The sequence below is a fragment of the Hemitrygon akajei genome, chromosome 11 (assembly GCF_048418815.1).
Source record: "Hemitrygon akajei chromosome 11, sHemAka1.3, whole genome shotgun sequence".
Lineage (NCBI taxonomy): Eukaryota > Metazoa > Chordata > Chondrichthyes > Myliobatiformes > Dasyatidae > Hemitrygon > Hemitrygon akajei.
The window spans coordinates 164,338,076-164,360,262 of record NC_133134.1 but is presented as its reverse complement, the minus strand read 5'-3'; the positions used below and the strand labels follow the sequence as shown (position 1 = coordinate 164,360,262).

Here is a 22,187-nt window from a genome sequence, read left to right as displayed (position 1 = left end):
AAATTAGGAAAACAGCAACAATTAAGGAAGGTATATCTCCATCGGAGCAATTAGGGATGGGTGGTGCATGCTGGGGTCTTTCTTGTGTGGACTATATGCCATGCATGAATTCGGCAATGAAGAGGTTACCTCAGATCCCCATGTGTCCATCACTATTAGTGTCGTGTCCTCTCCATCAACTGTTAGAGTTCGCTCATACGTCTCCTCTGCAAGAGAGCAGCAACACACAATGATCAAGACTAAATCCAGCAAGGGTGGTGTTCGGTGAGTCACAGTTCAATTCCCACTCTAGGCTTTGAGTGTAAAATTACTTGGGTGCAGGATATTTGCTGGCTATTTGATATGGCACTAAAGTAAAGCTTTAATGGGTCACAGGTGGACTGAAATGGTTCTGTTATTCTGTAAAAGAATGAGGGAATCCTTTGTTAGTGGTTGCATCACCATCTGGTATGGAGGGCCCACTGAAGGGGAAAAAGATGCAGGAACTTTGTAAACTCAGCCGGCTCCATCGTGGGCACTAGTCTCCCCAGCATCCAGGACACCTTCAAAAGGACAGCATCCCTCATTAAGGACCCTAATCACGTGCCCTCTTCTCATTGCTACCATTAGGCTGGAGGTACAGCAGCCTGAAGACACACAGTCAGTGACTCCGGAACAACTTCTTCCTCTCTGCCATCAGATTTCAGAATGCACACTGAACCCATCAACACCACTTCCTCACTACCTTTTTCCTCTCTTTTTGCACTACTTATTTAATTTATATTTTAATATATATTTTTATTGTAATTTATAGTTGTTATTATGTATTGTATTGTACTGCTGACAACAAATTTGACGACATGTCAGTGATAGTAAACCTGATCCTAATTTTCATAGTTTGCTGTGTTCCGCTCTTTGCTCTCCCCACTCCAACCAATTTGTTTAAAAGATTAGCTTTATTTGTTACATATACATCGAAGTACACGGTGAAATGCCTCACATGTTGAATATATCAGCGAGGATTGTGCTGGGCACAGTCCACAACTTACTAACACTAACCCATTGGACTGTGGGAGGAAACCCATGCGGTCATGGGGTGAACATACATCCTCCTTAAAGACACCTGTGGGAATCGAACCCCTGTCTTACAACTGGTGCTGTAATAGTATTACATTATTGAGCTGCTAGTATCTCCCTTGTACCATTCTGATGGAGGGTTCCTGACTCGAAACGTTAACTGCTTCTCCTTTCGTAAACAATGTCTGACCTTCTGAGGTTGCCTGGCATTTTTTGTCTTGGTCCCAATCCCCCCCTTTCCCTGTGTCCTCAACCAATATTTATGCCTCAGGAAAGATCTTTGAAACAGATTATCAGCCATGACCTCGAGGTTGTTTGTGGGAGCTTGTTGGACGTGTAGATTGGCTGCCTACATTGATTACACATTTGGTGTACTTCAATGGCTGTATAGTGTAGGGACAGAGTCAATGAAGTACAAGTCCCTCTTTACCTTTTCTGTGTTGTGGGCACCATTCAACATCTCATATCCATACTCAACTCGGTCAAGGAAACTAGGGTGGTGCAGGAGTGTAGTGCTTAGCGTTAAGCTTTACAGCCCTAGTCGTAAGATCAGGGTTCAATTCCCACCACTGTCTGTAAGGAGTTTATACGTTCTTCCTGTGATCATGTCTGGGATTCCTCAGGTGCCTCTTGACCATGTCTGCATGCTCGTGGAGAAATTACTTTAGTCAGAGGGTGGTAAATCTATGGAATTTGTTGCCATGAGCAGCTGTGGAGGCCAAGTCACTGGGTGCATTTAAGGCAGAGATAGATAGGTTCTTGATTAGCCAGGGCATCAAAGGGTATGGGGAAAAGGCAGGGAGTGGGGATGACTGGAAGAATTGAATCAGCCCCTGATTGAATTGCTTGACTAATCTATTGGAGTTTTTCGAGGATGTAACCAGGAAGTTAGACAAGGGAGATCCAGTGGATGTAGTGTACCTCGATTTTCAGAAGGCATTTGATAAGGTCCCACATAGGAGATTGGTGGGTAAAATCAGAGCTCATGGCATTGGGGGGAAGATATTGACATGGATAGAAAACTGGTTGGCAGATAGAAAGCAAAGGGTAACGGTGAATGGGTGTTTCTTGGAATGGCAGGTGGTGACTAGTGGGGTGCCACAGGGCTCGGTATTGGGACCACAGCTGTTTATGATTTACATCAACGATTTAGATGAAGGCATTGAGAATAACATCAGCAAGTTTGCTGATTATACTAAGCTGGGTGGCAGTGTGACATGTGATGAGGATGTTAGGAGAATTCAGGGTGACTTGGATAGGCTGGGTGAGTGGGCAGATACTTGGCAGATGACATTTAATGTGAATAAGTGTGAGGTTATCCACTTTGGGAGTAAGAACAGGAAGGCAGATTATTATCTGAATGGTGTAGAGTTAGGTAAGGGAGAAATACAAAGAGATCTAGGAGTCCTTGTTCATCAGTCACTGAAGGTGAATGAGCAAGTGCAGCAGGCAGTGAAGAAGGCTAATGGAATGTTGGCCTTTATTACAAAGGGAATTGAGTACAAGAGCAAGGAAATCCTTTTGCATTTGTACAGGGTCCTGGTGAGACCATACCTGGAGTATTTTTTACCTGTACAGTTTTGGTCTCCAGGGTTAAGGAAGGACATTCTGGCTGTAGAGGAAGTGCAGTGTAGATTCACGAGGTTAATTCCTGGGATGTCTGGACTGTCTTATGCAGAGAGGTTAGAGAGACTGGGCTTGTACACGTTGGAATTAAGGAGATTGAGAGGGGATCTGACTGAAACATATAAGATTATTAAGGGATTGGACAAGATAGAGGCAGGAAATATGTTCCAGATGCTGGGAGAGTCCAGTACCAGAGGGCATGGTTTGAGAATAAGGGGTAGGTCATTTAGGACAGAGTTAAGGAAAAACTTCTTCTCCCAGAGAGTTGTGGGGGTCTGGAATGCACTGCCTCGGAAGGCAGTGGAGGCCAATTCTCTGGATGCTTTCAAGAAGGAGCTAGATAGGTATCTTATGGATAGGGGAATCAAGGGGTATGGGGACAAGGCAGGAACCGGGTATTGATAGTAGATGATCAGCCATGATCTCAAAATGGCAGAACAGGCTCGACAGGCCAAATGGCCTAATTATGCTCCTATGTCTCATGGTCTTAGTCAAGGATTGGCTGTATTATGGAGTTTAATTCATATGTAGAAGTGGGAGGTGTACTTTAACAGTGAAAGGCAGGGCCCAGGGACATGTTGTAGAACAAAGGACCTTCAAGACCAAGTACATGGTTCCCTCAAAGTGGATTCATAGGTGGACATGCTGGTGAAAGCATGCTGGCCTTCATCAGTCAGGGTATTAGGTATAAGAGTTGGAGGTTATTTTGCGATTATATAAGGTACTTGTGAGATTGCACTTGAAGTACTGTGTTCAGTTTTAGTCCCCCAGCTAGAAGAAAGATGCTATTAAGCTGGAAAGAATGCGGAAAAGATTTACGAGGATGTTGCCAGGACTCCTGAGTCTGAGGTATAGGGAGAGGTCAGATAATTCCGCTGGATTGTAGGGGGCTGAGGGGTGCTCCTGGAAACCACTCACCCCCCGACCTTAAGCTTATGGCCTCTAATTTCAGACACTTATATCTAAAACACATGAATGTGAGCAACCTATTCAGATGGGTGACACGGTAGTGCAGTGGTTAGCACAACGCTTTACATTGCAGACAACCCGTGTTCAATTCCCGCTGCTGCCTGTAAGGAGTTTGTACGTTCTCCCCGTGACTGCGTGGGTTTCCTCTGGGTCCTCCGGTTTCCCCCCACAGTCCAAAGGCGTGCCGATTGGTAGTTTGATTGGTCATTGTAAACTGTCCCATGATTAGGTTAGGGTTAAATCGGGGGATTGCTGGGCAGCCCGGCTCAAAAGAACTGGGAGGATCTGTTCTGCACTATATCTCATAAAATAAATAGATAAGTACCTCGTTAATTGGCTGGATGTTTAACTCTAACTGCTATTGCTGCTATGGAATGTTGTTTCACTGCAGGACAGGCAGGAGTTGATGGTGGAATGTTGTGGGCTGGGCGAGAGCAGCTCATGGGAGCACTGGAGTATCAGTCTTGTTTAATTTGGAGATTCAGCACATTAACAGGCCCTTTTGGCCAATGAGCCCACACTGCTCAATTACACCCCTGTAATCAATTAACATACTAGTCATACATGTTTGGAATGTGGGAGGAAACCCAAGCACCTGGAGGAAACGCGCATGGCCACAGGGAGAACGTACAAACTCCTTACAGTCAGCGGCTGAATTGATCGCGGGTCAGTGGAGCTGAAATAAAGACAAGATATAGGAACTTTGGCCCATTGAATCCGCTATATCATTCCATCATGGCTGATCTATAGCCTCTTAGCCCCGTCCCCAGCTATCTCCCTATAACCTTGACACTTTGACTAATCAAGAATCTCTCCGTCTCTGCTTTAAATATGTATAATGACTTGGCCTCCATAGCCGTCTGTGGCAATAAATTCCAGATTCACCACCCTCTGACTAAAGAAATTACTCATCTCTGTTCTAAATGGAAGTCCCTCTATTCTGAAGCTATGTTCTCTGGTCCTAGACTCTCCTATGAAAGGAAACATCCTCTCCACATCCACTCTATCTCAGCCTTTCAGTATTCAGTAGATTTCAATGAGATCCCACCTCATTCTTCTAAATTCCAGTGAGTTCATAAGCTCCTCAAATATTAACCCTTTCACTTCCAAGACCATGAACCTCCTTTGGACTTTTTCCAGTGCCAGTACTTCCTTTCTGAGGTATGGGGCCCAAAATTCACAATACCCTAAATGCACCTTGACCAATGCCTTATAACACCTCAGGCAGTAATGTGATCAATTAAGTCAAATATGATGTTTTCCTAAGGGATGTCGATCGGTGGATCTTCAGGTGGTAGCAGAGACTGATCCAGGATCCATGTTAGGGTGGATTCCCTTAATGGAGAATGTTTAATGTAGGGAGACTGATGTATGGGCAGCCACCAAACAGTCCTTGACAGATCGGGGTCAGGGCCCAGTGGCGCGGAATGCAAGACGACTGCAGATTCTTCACTGCTGCGGTTTTCCTCCACCCTCACTGCCATTGTGATGTGTCATCATCTTCCGCCACCTCCACCCCTGAGGTCTTGGTTGGATCGCACTTTGTCTGGAACCTCCCCCTTGACTCTACCCCCTTGGGAGACCCCACCAGGAATTAAGTGCCAGATGGCTAAACTCAAGACGGTATTACTCTCGGGATCTCAGGAACTCAAAGGCCTCTCCACCACTTTTTTTTGAGCTCTGAGGAATCATTTATTTGAAAGACATATGGGTCAGTAGGTTAATTAATCACACGGGTACAATTGGGCAGTGTGGGCTCGTTCGCCCCAAAGGGCCTGTTACTGTGCTGTATCTCTAAAGTATTTTTTTTATAAACAGCTTTCAGGCTCATGTAGGTTTGCAACATGAGTACTCGCAACACAATGATGGCCAGACAGACTATCGGCTTATTCGCTCACAAATGACCATCAAAATCACGAGGAAGAGTAGAGTGCAAAAGAAGCTGACTGCCCCAGGTTCAACATCCAGAGCTGAAAAGACAGCAAAGGTAGGACATCTCCAGGTTCCTTTCTGAAAGACTCCCAAAGCAGTAACCAGAGGACGTTGAAGCACGCATGACCAACATCACTGACACGTGTAAAAACATCACTGGATGCAAGACCGGGAAAAACAAAGATTGGTTTGATGAAGATAACAATGAAATGGAAGAGCTAGTCAACAACGAAAGGAAAAGGTTCTGTGCCTGGCTGAAGGACACCAACTGCAAGGTAAAAAGGGAAGCCCACTCCAAAGCTGAGGCCGTAGTCCGGTGTAGAGTCAGAGTCAGTGGTGGACTGAGGGGGGCCTAGAAATACAGCAGCTTGCTGACTAGTGATGTCAGGGGTTTCCTTATTGCCACCAAGTCAGTGTATGGCTGTGGTGAACTACATATACCTGTCTGGACACCCCCCCCCCCCCCCCCCCCCCCGCTGACTGCTCTTGTGGCTCCTCCCACAGACCCCTGTATAAAGGTGATTGGAGGCACAGCCCCTTCCTCAGTCTCCAGGATGTTGTGTGGTGGTCTCTTGCTGCTGATAGTGCTCTCTTCCAGCTAATAAAAGCCCATCTCTCGCCTCATGTTTCCGAGAGTTATTGATGGTGCATCAATGGCCCAAACCCCCTTCGCTCCAAAGATGGACAAAGGCTGCTAAAGGACAATGATGCCATCAATTCTCAATGAAAGGGACAGTTTCAGGAACTACTTAACCGTAACACCACTGTTGACATTGAAGTGATTAACCAGCTCCCACAATGACCCATGAGTAAGTCTCCTGGTATTATAGAACATAGAAATCTACAGTACGTTACAGGCCCTTTGGCCCACAATGTTGCGACGACTAGGTTACCTACTCCAGAGACTATCTAGAATTTCCCTAGCGCATAGCCCTCTATTTTTCTATCCGCTCCCACCACCACTGCCGGCACCCACCACTCTCTGAAAACTTACCCCCACATCCCCTCAGTACCTATCTCCAAGCACCTTAAAAAGATTTAAAAAAAAGTCACAGTAGCTTAAGACAGAAAGTTAGCTCAAAGCCATGATGGTATTTAGAAGTTGCACAAAATTCAATTTGCTTTGAACTTTGAACCTTTCATTGCTGTGACATTTCTTGCACTGACACATCAATTCAAATAAAACAACTATTTTCTTTCGCTAAGATTCCCATTCTTATGCTTTTTGTTCTGAAACTATAAAAACTGATGAGCTGGAGATACGCTTCTACCAAAGGAGGTGTAAGGCGCTCCTTCCCTCTGCTAGCCTGCAGGTCACCCTTGGGAAAGGTGTAGCACCTGCTTAGCCCCTGGATCAGGGTCACATAAAGCCGTGGGAGCAGGTGGCGGACGGTTGTATGGGCAAGTGTTGTATATCACAAGTCCTGGTTATGCGACCACTGACACCAGGCAGACAATCTCTGAAGAGTATTGATAATGGCCGGGGTCACCCGCCTTGTAAAGATACTGCCCAGAAGAGGGCAATAGCAAACCACTTCTTGAGAAGAATGTGCCAAGAGCAATCATGGTCATGGAAAGACCATGATCACCCACGTCATATGACACCACACCTAATGAACGAACGACAGGACAACAGCAAGCGAAAGCACGGAACATGCACAACAATCCCCAGAGAAGAAAGCCATGGCATCCCATCCTAGCCGTCCCAAACCTACTGGAGCAAGCAGGCCACAAATAGAACGTTGCTGAGCCACCAGCACGAGAGGATTTCTCAAGCTCTCCATGGGCAGGGTAACTGCTGATGCAACAGTGGGGAGAGGCAGTTGCTAAATTGGCCTTGAACTTGGGTTTAATTACAACCAGTGACTAAGTTGCATGCTTCAGGCTGTAAGTCAAAGCTTAACATGGCTGGTGGCTGGGATAACCTCCGGGTATCTTTAGCTTTTGTTTAAAAATACTTCTTAACTCATCATCTGGACCCGTGCTGGTGCTGTGGATGGAATTCTGCCTCTATTTTTGGCATCCAGAGCGAGCTATCTCGGGCCTGATAGGTCTCCCTGCATTCTTTTTCTAGAGATAGGGCTTCCAGAGTGACATGTGGCCCTCCATTCCAGAGATACCAAAGGCCTCCCTGAAGGAACATGAGAAGCGGGGGCAAGTTTTGAATTCACGGATTCCAAGCAAGATTCCACACTGGTGAGGTCAAATGTGGGGTGTTGCGCACAGTTCTGGTCAGAAAAGTTATAAAACTGAGAGTACAGAGAAATTTTGCAGCGCAGGAGTGCAATAGAACCGAGGGATCTGGGAATACAGACCCATACTTTCTTGAAAGTGGCCCTGCAGGTAGAGAGGGTAGAGAGATCTTTTGGCATATTAGGCTTCACAAATTAAGGTATTAAGTCCTGGAGTTGCGATGTTATGTTGAAGTTGTATGAGACATTGGTGAGGCCTAATCTGCAGCAATGTGTGCAGTTCTGGTCACCTCCCTCCAGGAATGATCTAAATAAGACTGAAAAAGTGTAGAGAAAATTTACAAGGATGTTCCTGGGGCTTGAGGATCCGAGTTATAGGAAAAGGTTGAACAGGTTAGGACTTTACTCCCTGGATAGTAGGAGGGTGAGGGGAGATTTGCTAGAGGTATACAAAATTATGAGGGGTATAGATGGGGTAAATACGAATAGGCTTTTTCCACCGAGGTTCTACAGTCCAGTTGCGCTCACATCCATCATCATGAAGTGTTTCGACAGGCTCATCACGAGGCATATCAAGACCCTGCTGCCTCCCTCACTGGACCCACTGCAGTTCGTGTACTGTCCCAACTGTTCAACAGATGGCGCCATTGCCATCACCCTCCACCTGGCCCTAACCCACCTGGACAAAAAAGACTCGTACATTGGAATGCTGTTCATAGACTTCAGTTCAGCATTCAACACAATCATCCCTCAGAAACTGATTGGAAAGCTGAGCCTACTGGGCCTGAACACCTCCCCCTGCAACTGCATCCTAGACTTCCTGACTGGATGAGCTCAGTCAGACCGGATCGGGAGCAGCATCTCCAACACCATCTCACTAAGCACGGGAGCCCCCCAGGGCTGTGTGTTCAGTCCACTGCTGTTCACTCTGCTGACCCGTGACTGTGCTGCAGCGCACAGCTCAAACCACATCATCAAGTTCGCCGATGACACGACCCTGGCGGGTCTCATCAGCAAGAAAGACGAGTCAGCTTACAGAGAGGAGGTGCAGCGGCTAACGGACTGGTGCAGAGCCAACAACCTGTCTCTGTCTCTGAAAACAAAAAAGATGGTTTTTGACTTCAGGAGGGCACTGAGCAACCACTCCCCGCTGAACGTCGACAGCTCCTCAGTAGAGATCGTTAAGAGCACCAAATTTCTTGGTGTTCACCTGGCGGAGAATCTCACCTGGTCCCTCAACACCAGCTCCATAGCAAAGAAAGCCCAGCAGCGTCTCTACTTTTTGCGAAGGCTGAGGAAAGTCCATCTCCCACCCCCCATCCTCATCACATTCTACATGGGTTGTATTCAGAGCATCCTGAGCAGCTGCATCACTGCCTGGTTCGGAAATTGCACCATCTCGGATCGCAAGACCCTGCAGCGGATAGTGAGGTCAGCTGAGAAGATCATTGGGGTCTCTCTTCCCGCCATTACAGACATTTACACTACACGCTGCATCTGCAAAGGAAACAGCATTATGAAGGACCCCATGCACCCCTCCCTCCTGTCGTCTGGGAAAAGGCTCCAAAGCATTCGGGCTCTCACGCCCAGACTATGTAACAGTTTCTTCCCCCAAGCTATCAGACTCCTCAATACCCAGAGCCTGGACTGACACCAACTTACTGCCCTCTACTGTGCCTATTGTCTTGTTTATTATTTATTGTAATGCCTGCACTGTTTTGTGCACTTTATGCAGTCCTGGGTAGGTCTGTAGTCTAGTGTAGTTTTTATACTGTTTCATGTAAGCACCATGATCCTGAAAAACATTGTCTCGTTTTTACTGTATACTGTACCAGCAGTTATAGACGAAATGACAATAAAAAGTGACTTGATATGACTTGACTTGGGTGAGACAAGAACTAATGGTCATAGGTTAAAGGTTAAAGGAGAAAAATTTAAGGAGAACCTCTTCACTCAGGGGGTGGTGAGAGTGTGGAACGAGCTGCCAGTGGAAGTGGCGGATGTGTGTCGATTCCAGCATTTAAGGGAAATTTGTATAAGTACATGGATGGGAGGGGCACAGAGGGTGACGGCCCAGAGGCTGGTTGATGGGACTAGGCAAAATAACAGTTCAGCGTGGACTAGATGGGCCGAAGGGCCTATTTCTGTGCTATAGTACGGCTCTATAAGTAACTTACATTTAGATGTCTAAACTCTACAGAATTTCAAAGTCCTGAAGGGTTTAATTGAGATGGAAAAAGGGGATTTGCTTTCATTAGTGTGGAGACCAGAGGAAGTAGGTGTGGTCTAATGTGAGAGAGATGTCATCACACAAGAGTAGATATTCCAACTCCAGAAATACCGTGGAAGCAGGAAAAGGAAATTGGATGGTGTACTAGAGCGGGAAAGGAAAATAGCAGAATAGGACTTGAACTAACTCTGATGAGATCGCTTTCAGGGAAATGGTAGGAACATAATGGTCCAGAAATGGTGGCATGATGTGCTGTTGAGGAGGCTTGGCTTGTCACCAAAGACTCTAGCAAATTCTACAGATGCACCTCGGAGAGCATTCTGATTGCATAAACTGTCTGGCATTCAGGAGCCACTGCACAGAATCGGAAAAGCTGCCAAGGGTTGTAATCTCAGCCAGCCTCATCACAGGAACTAGCCCCCGCCCCCCCCCACCTTCAAGGAATCTTCAAAAGGTAACGCCTCAAAAAGGCAGCATCTATCATTAAGGACCCTCAGCATCTCAGTTATTCCCTCTTCTCATTACTACCATCACGAAGGCCCACACGCAACACAAACAGCTTCTTCCCCTCTGCTGTCAGGCTTCCAACAGTCTAAGAACACTACCTCACTGTATTTTTAAATACTGTAATTTATAATATCTTTTATGTATTACACTGTGCTGCTGCCACAAAACAACAAATTTCATTAAATATATCATAGGTAATAAATCCGGTTCTGATTCTGTAATGTATGGCCTCTATGCAGTGAGGTAACAAAAGCTTTATTAAAGAAACTTCACATCAAGGCCCTACAAGGAGACATTCTCTACACGTGGTTAAAAGCTTTGTTCAGAGAAGGTGGTTTTAAGTTCTTTAAGGTAGTGGGGTGGGAGGGAGAGAACATGAGTGTAGTAGAAAAACTTCAGGAGGGAACTTTGAAATGTAAGACTTAGAGCTGGCATTTCCAATCTTTCACCTCTGACTTTCGAAGTTTCAAAAGAGGAATCTGCTTCGGTTTTCCCTAATTTATTGAGTTGAAAGGAAACATCTTCAATATCTTCAGGCAGCTATTTTTATTTGACTCGTCAGAAATCAAATCTCCAAAGAATTTACTTTGCAAACAGCGGAATTATTTGTGGTTAACACAAAGAGGCACATTTCTAAAATTCTAAATTTCCCTGCGGACTGCCCAATAGAAAAGCTCATTAATTTGGAACATGCTCTTCATCAAAAGTTAAGCTAACACTTTGAAACATTTTCCATTGCAGTGGTCTGAAGTGAGGCTGGAGAAAGGCCCCAGCAGTTATTAATTGCCTTGTCATCCCCGGTTTCCCGAAGCCTTGAGACCTTTCAGCAAACCCTGACCTTTTGCTCACTGAAATATAACAGCCAACTTCACAAAGAATGCAGCTTCTAAATCTCCCAGGTTTCTTCAAAATATAAAGAAAAACTCCTTCATTTTTCTTAGCCTCAGAAATGTTCATCGTCCTCTGCCATTCATTCCACCTGGTGTCCCTCTCCCATTCTTTCTTTCTTCACAAGACCCACCCTCAAAACGCCACGAGTCTTTGCTCACTCACTCCTGGACCCACTATCCAATCTTTAATTACACCACTATGGATTTCTATAATATTATGCATTCAACATCAATGATGACATTTCTCTCAAGTGATATTATTATATAAAAGAATCAGGAACAACAGTGTCTTGAGTCTGAGTGGAGAGCTGAAAGAAGTTTAAGAGATTTTAAGGGGCATACATAGAGCATATATAACTGGTGGTGGGTTATGTGTGTAGTTATGTCTCTACCAAAGGAGGTGTAAGGCAGTCCTACCATCCACTAGCCTACAGGTCACCCTTGAGCAAGGTGTAGCACCTGCTTAGCTCCTTGATCAGGGTCACGAGAAGTCATGGGAGCAGGTGGTGGATGGTCGTATGAGCAGCCGGTGCATATCACAAGTCCTGGTTATGTGACCAGGCAGACAATCTCTGAAGAGTATTGATAATGGCTGGAGTCACCCATCTTGTAAAGGCACTGCCTGGGAGAAGGCAACGACAAACCACTTCTGAAAATAAATTTGCCAAGAACAAACATGGCCATGAGACCATGATTGCCCACGCTGTACAATGATGATGACATATGGATTTGGCCCCCTTATATAATAAAAGATGTGCTGGCATTGGAGAAGGTTCAGAGGATGATTCTGGGAATTAAAGTGTTAATGTTGTACAACATGGCACGCAACAAATGATATAGAATATGTACACTCAACATCGTTTCCCAGGATTGAAATGTCTAATATGAGCAGACATGCATTTAATGTGAGAGGAAGGAAGATTTTTTTTTAAAAACACAGAGTGTGTTTCATGTCTGGAATGTGCTGTCAGGGGTGGCAGCAAAATTGATGAAGGTATTTAGCAGGATCTCAGGTAGGCACATGACTGGAGGGATATGGGCATTGTATAGGCAAAAGAGATCAGTTTAGTAGATAATTAATTACTAGCTGAATTAGTTTGGCACATCATGGGCCAAAGGGCCTAGTCCTGAACTGTACTGTTCAATATTATTGTTGAACTTCCACCCTCTAAAGTCAATTTAGAACAGGCGTTCCCAACCTTGTTTATGCCGTGGACCTCGGCCATTAACTGAGGGGTCTGTATTGGGAACACTTGTTTTAGAGTCTTTGACAAATCACAAGAATAGACCCTGTAGCCCATCGCGTCTACACTAACTCACCAAGCACCCAGTTACACTAATCCTATGTAACACGCTGTAAGGTTTCACTGCTAATGTAATGGCTTCTCTGTAGCAGTTTGGGTGGGTTATGACTGGAGATAACGGGGCACATTAGCCAATGAGTGGGATGTTGCTCTTTCTTGTGTGTCTGGGAGCCAGGAATTCGGGGTCTTTCGCTGGGGAGAGATGAGGAGAGAAGACGCGAATGGAGAGAGTTGGTAGACCGCTGGACGGAGTGGACGTGGAGCGAGGGTCCAAAGGTCAGCGACGATCAGAGGAGGTCAATGGTGGACGAATGGCCTTATCAGTGAGCTCCAACTTTGTGTACGAGACTGTTTCATGAGAATGGGCCCTTTTGTCTTTTTTTCATTTTCTTTACTAACCATGTAGTCAAATTAATTATAAAGCTCAATTGTTTAATCGCATATTGTGTACTGTTTGTTATTTCGTGGTACTGATTTGTAACAGGGAACACATCGCGCAGCACCCACCCAAACGTGATTTCTTAAGTTTGGCTGGGCCGGGTTGCTATCATCCCCTATATTAAGCCGCTAGCCGAAGCGAGAGTTACACCTATACTAATCCCATTTTTGATCATGCCCACGTTCCTATCAACTTCCCCCAGGTTTTATCACTCACTTACATATCGGGAGAAATTTTCTGTGGACAATTAACCTGACAACTCGCACATTTGTTTGGAAGAAGTGCTGGAGAAAATCAGCAGGCCAGGGAGCAGCTATAGAAAAGTGTAAACAGTCGACATTTCGGGACGAGACCTTTCTTTTTTTTTGGAGTGTCGTTTTGATTAATTTTGTCAGGGTGACGATGTGGGGAATTTATTGATCTCAGTAGGTGCACGACGTGCTTGTTGTTGTCACAGCGAGTACAAACGTCAGCAAATCATGTTGTGGCTCTGAATATTCAGGTTAGCCACATTTGCAATACTCAGTGCCTGTCCAAATGTCATTTGTGAACTTTGTAACTGTACAATCTACCACTTCGTCCAGCAGCTTGTTCCAGCTATCTACCACCCTCCGTATGAAAAAGTTATCCCTCAGGTCCACTATAAATCTTTCTCCTCATATGCCCTCTAGTTTTAGACTCCCCGACCCTGGGGAAAAGACTGTGATCAGCTACCTTAATCGTGCTCCTCATTATTTAGAAAACCTCTACAAGGTCACGCCTCAGTTGCCTATACCACAAGGAAGAAAATACCAGCCTATCCAGTCTCTCCCCACAACACAAGCCCTCCATTCCCAGCCATGTCCTTGTGAATTTTCTCTGCATCCTTCTCAGCTTAATGACATCCTCATGGTCCACTGCCCTCTCCAATCAGAGTTCTTCAGCCCTTCACCTCTTCCATCTATCCCCTCCCAACTCTTCACTTCATACCCACTTCCCCACCTACCCAACCAACTTCCCCTCACCAGGCTTCACCTACTGGCTGTCATCTGCCAATTTGTACTCCTTCCCTCCGCCCCCCCCCCCCACCTTCTTATTATGGCCACCTTCCCTTCCAGTCTTGATGAAGGGCCTCAGCCCAAAATGCCGACTGTTTATTTCTCTCCATTTATGCTGCCTAACCTGCTGAGTTCCTCCAGCATTGTGCCAGAGTGTGTGTGTGATGCTCCAGATTTCCAGCATCGGCAGAGCCTCTTGCGTTTATGACATCCTTCATACAGCCAAGCAAGCAGAACTGCATACCAGTCCTCCAAATGTGGCCTCACCAGCATCTTGGACACCTTGTCTAGGACATGATGTCCCCAGTCTTGAGCACCGCATACACAACTCCGTCGGTCAGGCAGCATCTATAGAAGTGAATAGACAGTCGACGTTTCGGGCCAAGATTCTTCTCGGCGTAGCACTTCTGCAGCCAGTAGGGAGATTAATGGGGAGGACCGAACAGACCTCCCTTCAATGATACAGGGAGTAGAAAGCGGAGAGTCCTAACTCTTGCGTTCAGTTCTTATATGGTTACCGGGGCAATGACAGTCATGTGTATGATCTACTTCTGCAGATCTGTCTGACCATGGGACTATGATAAGATGTTTATTCTAGATGTACAAGCTCTTGGGGATTAGGTGGAACAGGGTCAGCTCTGCTATGACTCACCTCCTACAGCAGACGACTTGGCCCGTGCCGTGGGTCAATATATTTAAAGCCTGCTCCCAGGAATGTTGAAGGTTCAGTTCTTCAGTCCTGCACCTTGTACAGCCATCAGTGGTATCAGCATAACATATTTATAGAAATGATGCATACATAGCTCCAACTTCTCTAGCTGCCCCTATTTCTGGTCTGGCTAGCCATTTCCTCCTGTGCCCTGTTGCCATTCTCTGCACTCCTCGAGTGAGATTGCAAACTTTCTTTTTTAAAAATGTGGCTGAAATTTCCATCATAGAAACAGATATGGGTCTGTGGTTTTGCTCCATGCCAGCTTTACCCTCCCCTACTCCCTCTGAATAGGCCTCTAACCCTTTCCTTTTTGCCCGTCTGGAAAGGACCTGTGTGGTGCTTTGGGCCCCTTGTCTCAATGGTTCTAAAGTCTAGCCACTCGCAGAGTTATTAATTAGGGGTCCCCTCTCACCCCTTCTCCTCTCTTGCCCATCACTTTCTCCCTTTTCTCCCATGGTCCACTGTCCTTTCCTATCAGATTCCTTCTTCAACGCTTTACCCCTTCCACCTATCACCTCCCAGCTTCTTACTTCATCCCCACTCCCCCACCCACTCAATTTCCCCCTCACCTGCCAACCTGTACTCCCCCACTCCCCCATCTTCTTATTCTAGCTTCTTCCTCAGTCCTGAAGAAGGGCCTTGGTCTGAAATGTTGACTGATTATTCATTCCTATCGATGCTGCCCTGGGCTGCTGAGTTCCTCCAGCATTTTGTGCCTGTTGCCATGGAAGCTATGTCCCTTGTTTGGGCAATCAGAATAAGGGAGGATGACTTTAAGTATGAAGTAGACTTCTCAGATATTCAAAGTGTAAGGTACATCTTCAAATGGACGACTGCATGAGTTTTATGGTGGTGGGGGAGGGGGAGAGGTGGAGGTTTGAAGGAGATGTGAGGGCCAAGTTCTTTTTTGTGTTATATATAAATGCAGAGAGTGATTGATGCCAAGAACGGGTTACCAGGGGTAGTAGTGGAAGCAAACAGTTTGGCGGAGTTTAAGGGGTTTTTAGATGTGAGGTGAGGGTTTCTATCAGTCTGAGTTGTCCTAGCTGTTTAGATACGCAAGCCTGGGCGGTACGATATGGAGAGCAAGCTGTTGCCCACGTAGCAGGCTCCCCCTCTCCGCCCAAAGGAAGGGCAGAGACCGATACAGCTTTGTACCAGCAGCATCGCAGGAGTTGCCAGTCAGCGTCGAACTCAATGTAGGACTGACTTAGGGACACCAGTATCATATTTTGCTCTCGGGGTTTACTTCCAAACCCTTCCCCATGAGTAGGTGTAGCTGCAAGGCAGCGGAGGTTTGAGATCCGAGTTTTCCTAGATGAGCTGCCGACCACGGCTGACGAGCCTCATCTGCCCGAAGCGACTGGTTTTAAGGCACCAGTAGCCCGCCTCTGCCCCTTCTCCGGTCAACAGAAACATTTCCACCGGGCTTCGTAGCTAAGCCACACGTGAAGGCCGGGAGCTGGGACTTGGTTGTCAGAGGCTACTTGAGGCGCACACCATTGGGAGCATTTAGTAGGTAGCGGGAACTTGTCCCCATTACCGCCCCGGCTATGACAACCTTCTTAGGTAAACACGTGAATATCAAGGGAGTGGAGGGATGTGGATGATACACAGGAGGAGATCATTGAGTATAAATTGGCATGGAGATTGGCAGGACATTGTGGGTCAAATGACCTGTCCAGTGACGTACTGTTCTATGTTCTACCTTCTCCAGTCTGTGGGAGTCTGGATGTTGGACACCAAGGGAAAACATGGAAACGACTTTGTTGAGGTAGAACATAGGAGTCAGAATATAGAACATTACAGCACAGTACAGGTTCTTCAACCCATGACGATGTACGGACCTTTTAACCTACTCCAAGATCAATCTAAGCTTTTCCTCCCACATAGCCCCCTGCTTATCTATCATCCACATAACCATCTAAGAGTTTCGTAAGTGCCCCTTACATGTCTGCCTCCACCACCACCCACAGCGGTGCACTCCGCACACCATCACTGTGTCAAAAACCCACCTCGGGCATCTCCACTAGACCTTCCTCCATGTCCTCTGGTATTCACCATTGCCTGGGAAAAGGTGCTGGATGTCCATTCTATCTATACCTCTTATCGTCTTGTACACCTCTATCAAGTTGCCTCTCCTCCTCCTTTGCTCCAAAGAGAAAAGCCCTAGCTTGCTCAAGTTTTCCTCATAAGAAATGCTCTCTAATCCAGGCAGCATCATGGTAAACCTCCTCAGCACCCTAAATATGGAACATTAGCGGGAGACTAAGCCAATGTAGTGAAGCCATGATCGAGTGGAAAATTGATTGTACAAGTTAGAGGGGCTGAACAGCCTCCTCCTTTCCCAGGTTTCCCAATCTTGCCTCCTGTGCTCTCGCCGTGAGCATCCTGAACCCCCGCGAAGACGTTGATCAGGCTGGTCTTGCCCACTCCAGAGTCGCCAAGGAGGAGCACCCGGAAGGTGCCACAGCCAGAGTCCTCGCTGGATACGTCGGAATCCGCCGAGTCGGACGACCAGCCGCTCCGCTCCCTCTCCGACGGCTGACACGAGACGGAGTACCCGAGCCGAGGTCTGCCAGGCCGGTCCGGGCAGGCAGCCAGCTCCCTCTCTGTGGTCAGGCTGCGGACGGGGTGGGCGTGCTGGTGAGACGAGGGCACAGGGGAACTGGCACGCCTCTGAAGCACAGTGTGGCCGGTGCTTCTCTGGGTGTTGAGAGTCATCTCGGTGTGGCTGGCAGAAAGGGAAAGTGAAAAACATTAGAGCAAGGCAAACTCCACAACCACCTCTGGTATTTTACCTTTAAAATGATCTTATTTACCAGAATCAGGTTTAATATCACCAGTCTACAGTATGTCACAAAATGTGTTGCTTTGCAGCAGCAGTGTAGTGAAATACATACAAACAAACCATGCATAAAATATACACAGTGCCTATAAAAAGAATTCACCCCCTTGGATATTTAATGTTTTATTGTTTTACATCACTGAATCACAGTGGATTTAATTTGGCTTTTTTGATACTGATCAACAGAAAAAACTCTTTTGTGCCGAAGTAAAAACAGATCTGTACAAAGTGATCTAAACGAATTACAAATATAAAGCACAAAATAATTGATTGCATAAGTATTCACCCCTTTAATATGACACACCAAACCATCACTGGTGCAGCCAGCTGGTTTTAGGAGTCACATATTTAGTTAAACGGAGATCACCGTGTGTAGTCAAGGTGTTACAATTGATTGTTGTAAAAGTCCAGCTGCTGGTGAGTCAGTATCCTGGCAAAAACTACACCATGAAGACAAAAGAACACTCCAAGCAACTCTGTGAAGAGGTTATTGAAAAGCACAAGTCAGGAGAAGGGTACAAGAAAATTTCCAAGTCACTGACTATCCCTTGGAGTACAGTTGTCAATCATCAAGAAATGGAAAGAATATGGCACAGCTGTAAATCTGCCTAGAGCAGGCCATCCTCAAAAACTGAGTGACCATGTAAGAAGGGGACTAGTGAGGGAGTGAGGGAGGCCACCAACAGACCTATGACAACTCTGGAGGAGTTACCAGCTTCAGTGGCTGGGATGGGAGAGACTGTGCATACAACAACTTGCCTGGGTGCTTCACCAGTTGCAGCTTTATGGGAGAGTGGCAAAGAGAAAGCCACTGTTGAAAAAAACACTCACATGAAATCTCAGCTGGAGTTTGCCAGACGGCATGTGTGAAACTCTGAAGTCAGCTGAAAGAAGATTCTATGGTCTGATGAAACCAAATTTAAGCTTTTAGACCTTTAGTGTAAATGCTATGTTTGGAATAAACCAGACTCTGCACATCATCAAAAACACACCAGCCCGACCGTGAAGCAGGGTACTGGCTGAATCATGCTGTGAGGATGCTTCACTGCAGCAGGCCCTGGAAGGCTTGTGAAGGTAGAGGGAAAAATGAATGCAGCAAAATACAGGGAAATCCTGGAGGAAAACCTGATGCAGTCTGCAAGAGAGCCGTGACTGGGGAGAAGGTTTGTTTTCCAGCAAGACAATGACCCCAAGCATAAAGCCAAAGCTACACAGGAATGGCTTAAAAACAACAAAGTTAATGTCCTGGAGTGGCAAAGTCAGAGTCCAAACCTCAATCCAATTGAGAATGTGTGGCTTGACTTGAAAAAGGCCGTTCACTCACAATCCCCATGCAATCTGGCAGAGCTTGAGCAGTTTTGTAAAGAAGAATAGGGAAAAATTGCAATGTCCAGATGTGCAAAGCTGATAGAGACCTATCCACACAGACTCAAGGCTGTAATTGCTGCCAAAGGTACATCTACTAAATACTGACTTGAAGGGGATGAATACTTATGCAATCAACTATTTTGTGTTTTATATTTGTAATTAATTTAGATCACTTTGTAGAGATCTGTTCACCTTGACACAAAAGAGTCTTTTACTGTTGATCAATATCAAAAAGAAGCCAAATTAAATCCACTATGATTCAATGTTGTAAAACAATAAAACATGAAAATATCCATGGGGGTGGGTGAATGCTTTTTAAAAGCACTGTATGTATGTGTGTGTGTATGTAAAATAACTAATGCAAATATAGAGCAAAATTAGAGGTAGTGTGCAAGGGTTGGTTTATTGTCTGTTTACAAATCTGATGGCAGAGTGGATTTATATTATTATATTTATGATTAAGATTTAACTAGCTTCATCACATGAGCATCACACAGTGAAATGTGTCGTTTACATCAACAGCCGATGCATTCCGAGGATTGTGCTTGGGGTAGTCCACAAGTGCTGCCGGGCTTCCGCTGTCAACATAGCAGACACACAACTTAAAAACTCTAACCTGTATATCTTTGAATTGTAGGAGAAAACTGGAGCACCTGGAGGAAACCCGTGTGGGCACGGGGAGAACGTGCAAACTCCTTACAGACAGCGGCGTGAAATGAACTCTTACCATGACCGCTTACGTTGTAAAGCTTATGCCAACTGTTATACTACTATGCATCATATATGTAAAATATATTTATATTATTAACATTTTATATTTATATTTATTTATTGTATATTTATAATTGTATCACTTATTCATACAAAATTACTTATAATTTGTATGATTATTAAAATATCTCTGGTATTTTAAAGGCGTAGAGTTCCACAGTACAGACACAAGCCCTTCGGCCCAACTTGTTCATGCTGACCAAGGTGCTTACCCAAGCTCATCCCATTTAACTATCTTTGGCCCAGTCCCTCTGAACCTTTCCTATCCATGTACATGTCCTGCGGCAAAGCTGCCTATCCAACCTCTCCAAGGCAACATCTGGTGAGTCTCCTCCGCACCCTCCCCACTTCCCCAAGGAGACTGAGTGGTATACACGCATCGCTGAAAATTAATACCCCTAAAAATACAACACACACTCCTCCACACACAGACCAGCTAACGATCCCCAGATAGAACACAGAACAGTACAGCACAGGAGCAGGTTCCTCAGCTTACAACGCCCGTGCTGAAGATAATAATCTGAATAAGAACTTTATTTATCGAGCACTTTTCATACCAACAACGTAGTTCAAAGTTCTTTACAATGTGATAACACTGCTAAGTTGAAAATAAACTAAAAAAATTAAAAATGAAATAAAAGACAAAAAGATGTTAGTTAAAAGCAAGGTTAAATAAAGTTTTTGAGCTGGCATTTAAAAGTGTCAACTGAGTCTGCATCCCTCATAGTTTGAGATATTGAATTCTTCAGTTTAATATAATGTCAAATTAAACTGAATGCTTTTTGCCTGCATATCTGATCAAGATCCACTTACAAACAATGCTACCTCGGGCGACATCTTCCAGATAGTCCATAAAACTATTTATTTCACATCTTCTTTGTATTTTAAGTGTGTTTCTGGTTCTTTTAGAGCCTGTAATCTATAGTTTGTGGATCAATTGAGTGATCTGGCTCTTTGCTGTCTCTGAGAAGATTCCAGAAGGCAAGCGGCCTCGAGGTCAATGATGATCGAAATGGGGTGCGAGCCCAGATCGATTCCATTCCTCGCCGATCAAAGCATCGAGGAAGATTGAAACATCAAAGTGAGTGTGGAAGCGTTCAGCATCGTCTACCAGTCTCTCGCTCGTTGCTACTGGAGAATGCGTCCGCGTGTGGTGGTCTCTTACTCACTACTCCTGAGGGCAGACTCCTGAATTTGAGTGATCTCTCTCTCTTTCCCTCATCGCTGTTGGAGGATGATAGCATCTCTCCCTCGATGCTGTGGGAGGGTATTAGCAAAGTTCTGGGCTCGTGATTCATGGATTGGAATGTAGTTCACTTGGACTTTTTTTGCGCATGGGCATGGGGGGGGGGGGGTTTGATGCCTTTCTTTGAATGGCTTCATGCTTTCTTTGTTTCATGGTTATCCAGCGAAGATGAATCTCAGAGTTATATACTGCACAGATACTTTGATAATAAATGTACCTTGAACATGTTCCATATTCCACTATTCCTGCATATTCATGTTTCTATCTAAAAGCCCCTGAAATGCCTCTATCACATCTGCTTTCAACAGCACAACTGGCAACCCTGGTCAGAAGCCCACCACTCACTATGTAAAAACTCTTTCCCCACACTTCTCCTGTGTAACAGCAGTCTGCAAATCTGAACACCTTGTACATGTTACTGACTGTATTGTTCAGACTTTAAATGGAAACACGGTTAAAAAAATTAGTGACCTACAAGCATAATAAATCCCACCATTGTACTAACTCAGTTAACCGAGCAGCCGAACCACAAAACTGCCAGCATGTCCTGAATACAAGCATCTGGATCACCGCTGTCCTTTAGGGGAAGAAGCACGCTGTTGTTTACCAAGACACCCCATTGTCACACAGCATACCAGGCTTCTGAAACAGCCCAGTACACACTTGATTTAGTACTTCTTTATAGACTCCAGTTCAGAACGCAATTTGCTTGAGTTTATTGTTTGCATGATTCATTTTGTTTTCTCTCTGCACATTGGACGTTTGACGATCTTTTCTTTTAATTGGTTCTTTTGAGTTCCTTTGTTTCATGGCTAACTGTAAGGAGATGAACCCCAGGGTTGTACTGTGTGTACGTACTTGGATAGCAAATGTAGTTTGAACTTCAAGGATTCAAGTCAATATCACCTTCCCAAGGACAATCGGGGAGCTGTCTTGTCAATGAACCATGATGAGCAAAAATATCCCATCTCCCTCCTGAAGAAATTGACAGGGAGGGGGGGAAAAATCATTGGATGAGAGTCACAAGCTACTCTGTAATGGACTTATCGATTAACCACAG

At 45.4% G+C, this 22,187-nt stretch overlaps 1 protein-coding gene across 1 annotated transcript in view; it reads right to left on the bottom strand.

Moving 5' to 3' along the window:
- Window positions 1-22,187, bottom strand: part of rem1 (RAS (RAD and GEM)-like GTP-binding 1) — a 54,524-nt gene that overhangs the window by 21,482 nt on the left and 10,855 nt on the right. The window contains exons 2-3 of the mRNA XM_073062148.1: window positions 17,261-17,628; window positions 130-206 (exon numbers count right to left, since the gene is read on the bottom strand). Of these exons, the coding sequence (XP_072918249.1) occupies window positions 130-206; window positions 17,261-17,618 (435 nt within the window). The 5' untranslated portion in view covers window positions 17,619-17,628. The remainder of the gene's footprint in view (window positions 1-129; window positions 207-17,260; window positions 17,629-22,187) is intronic.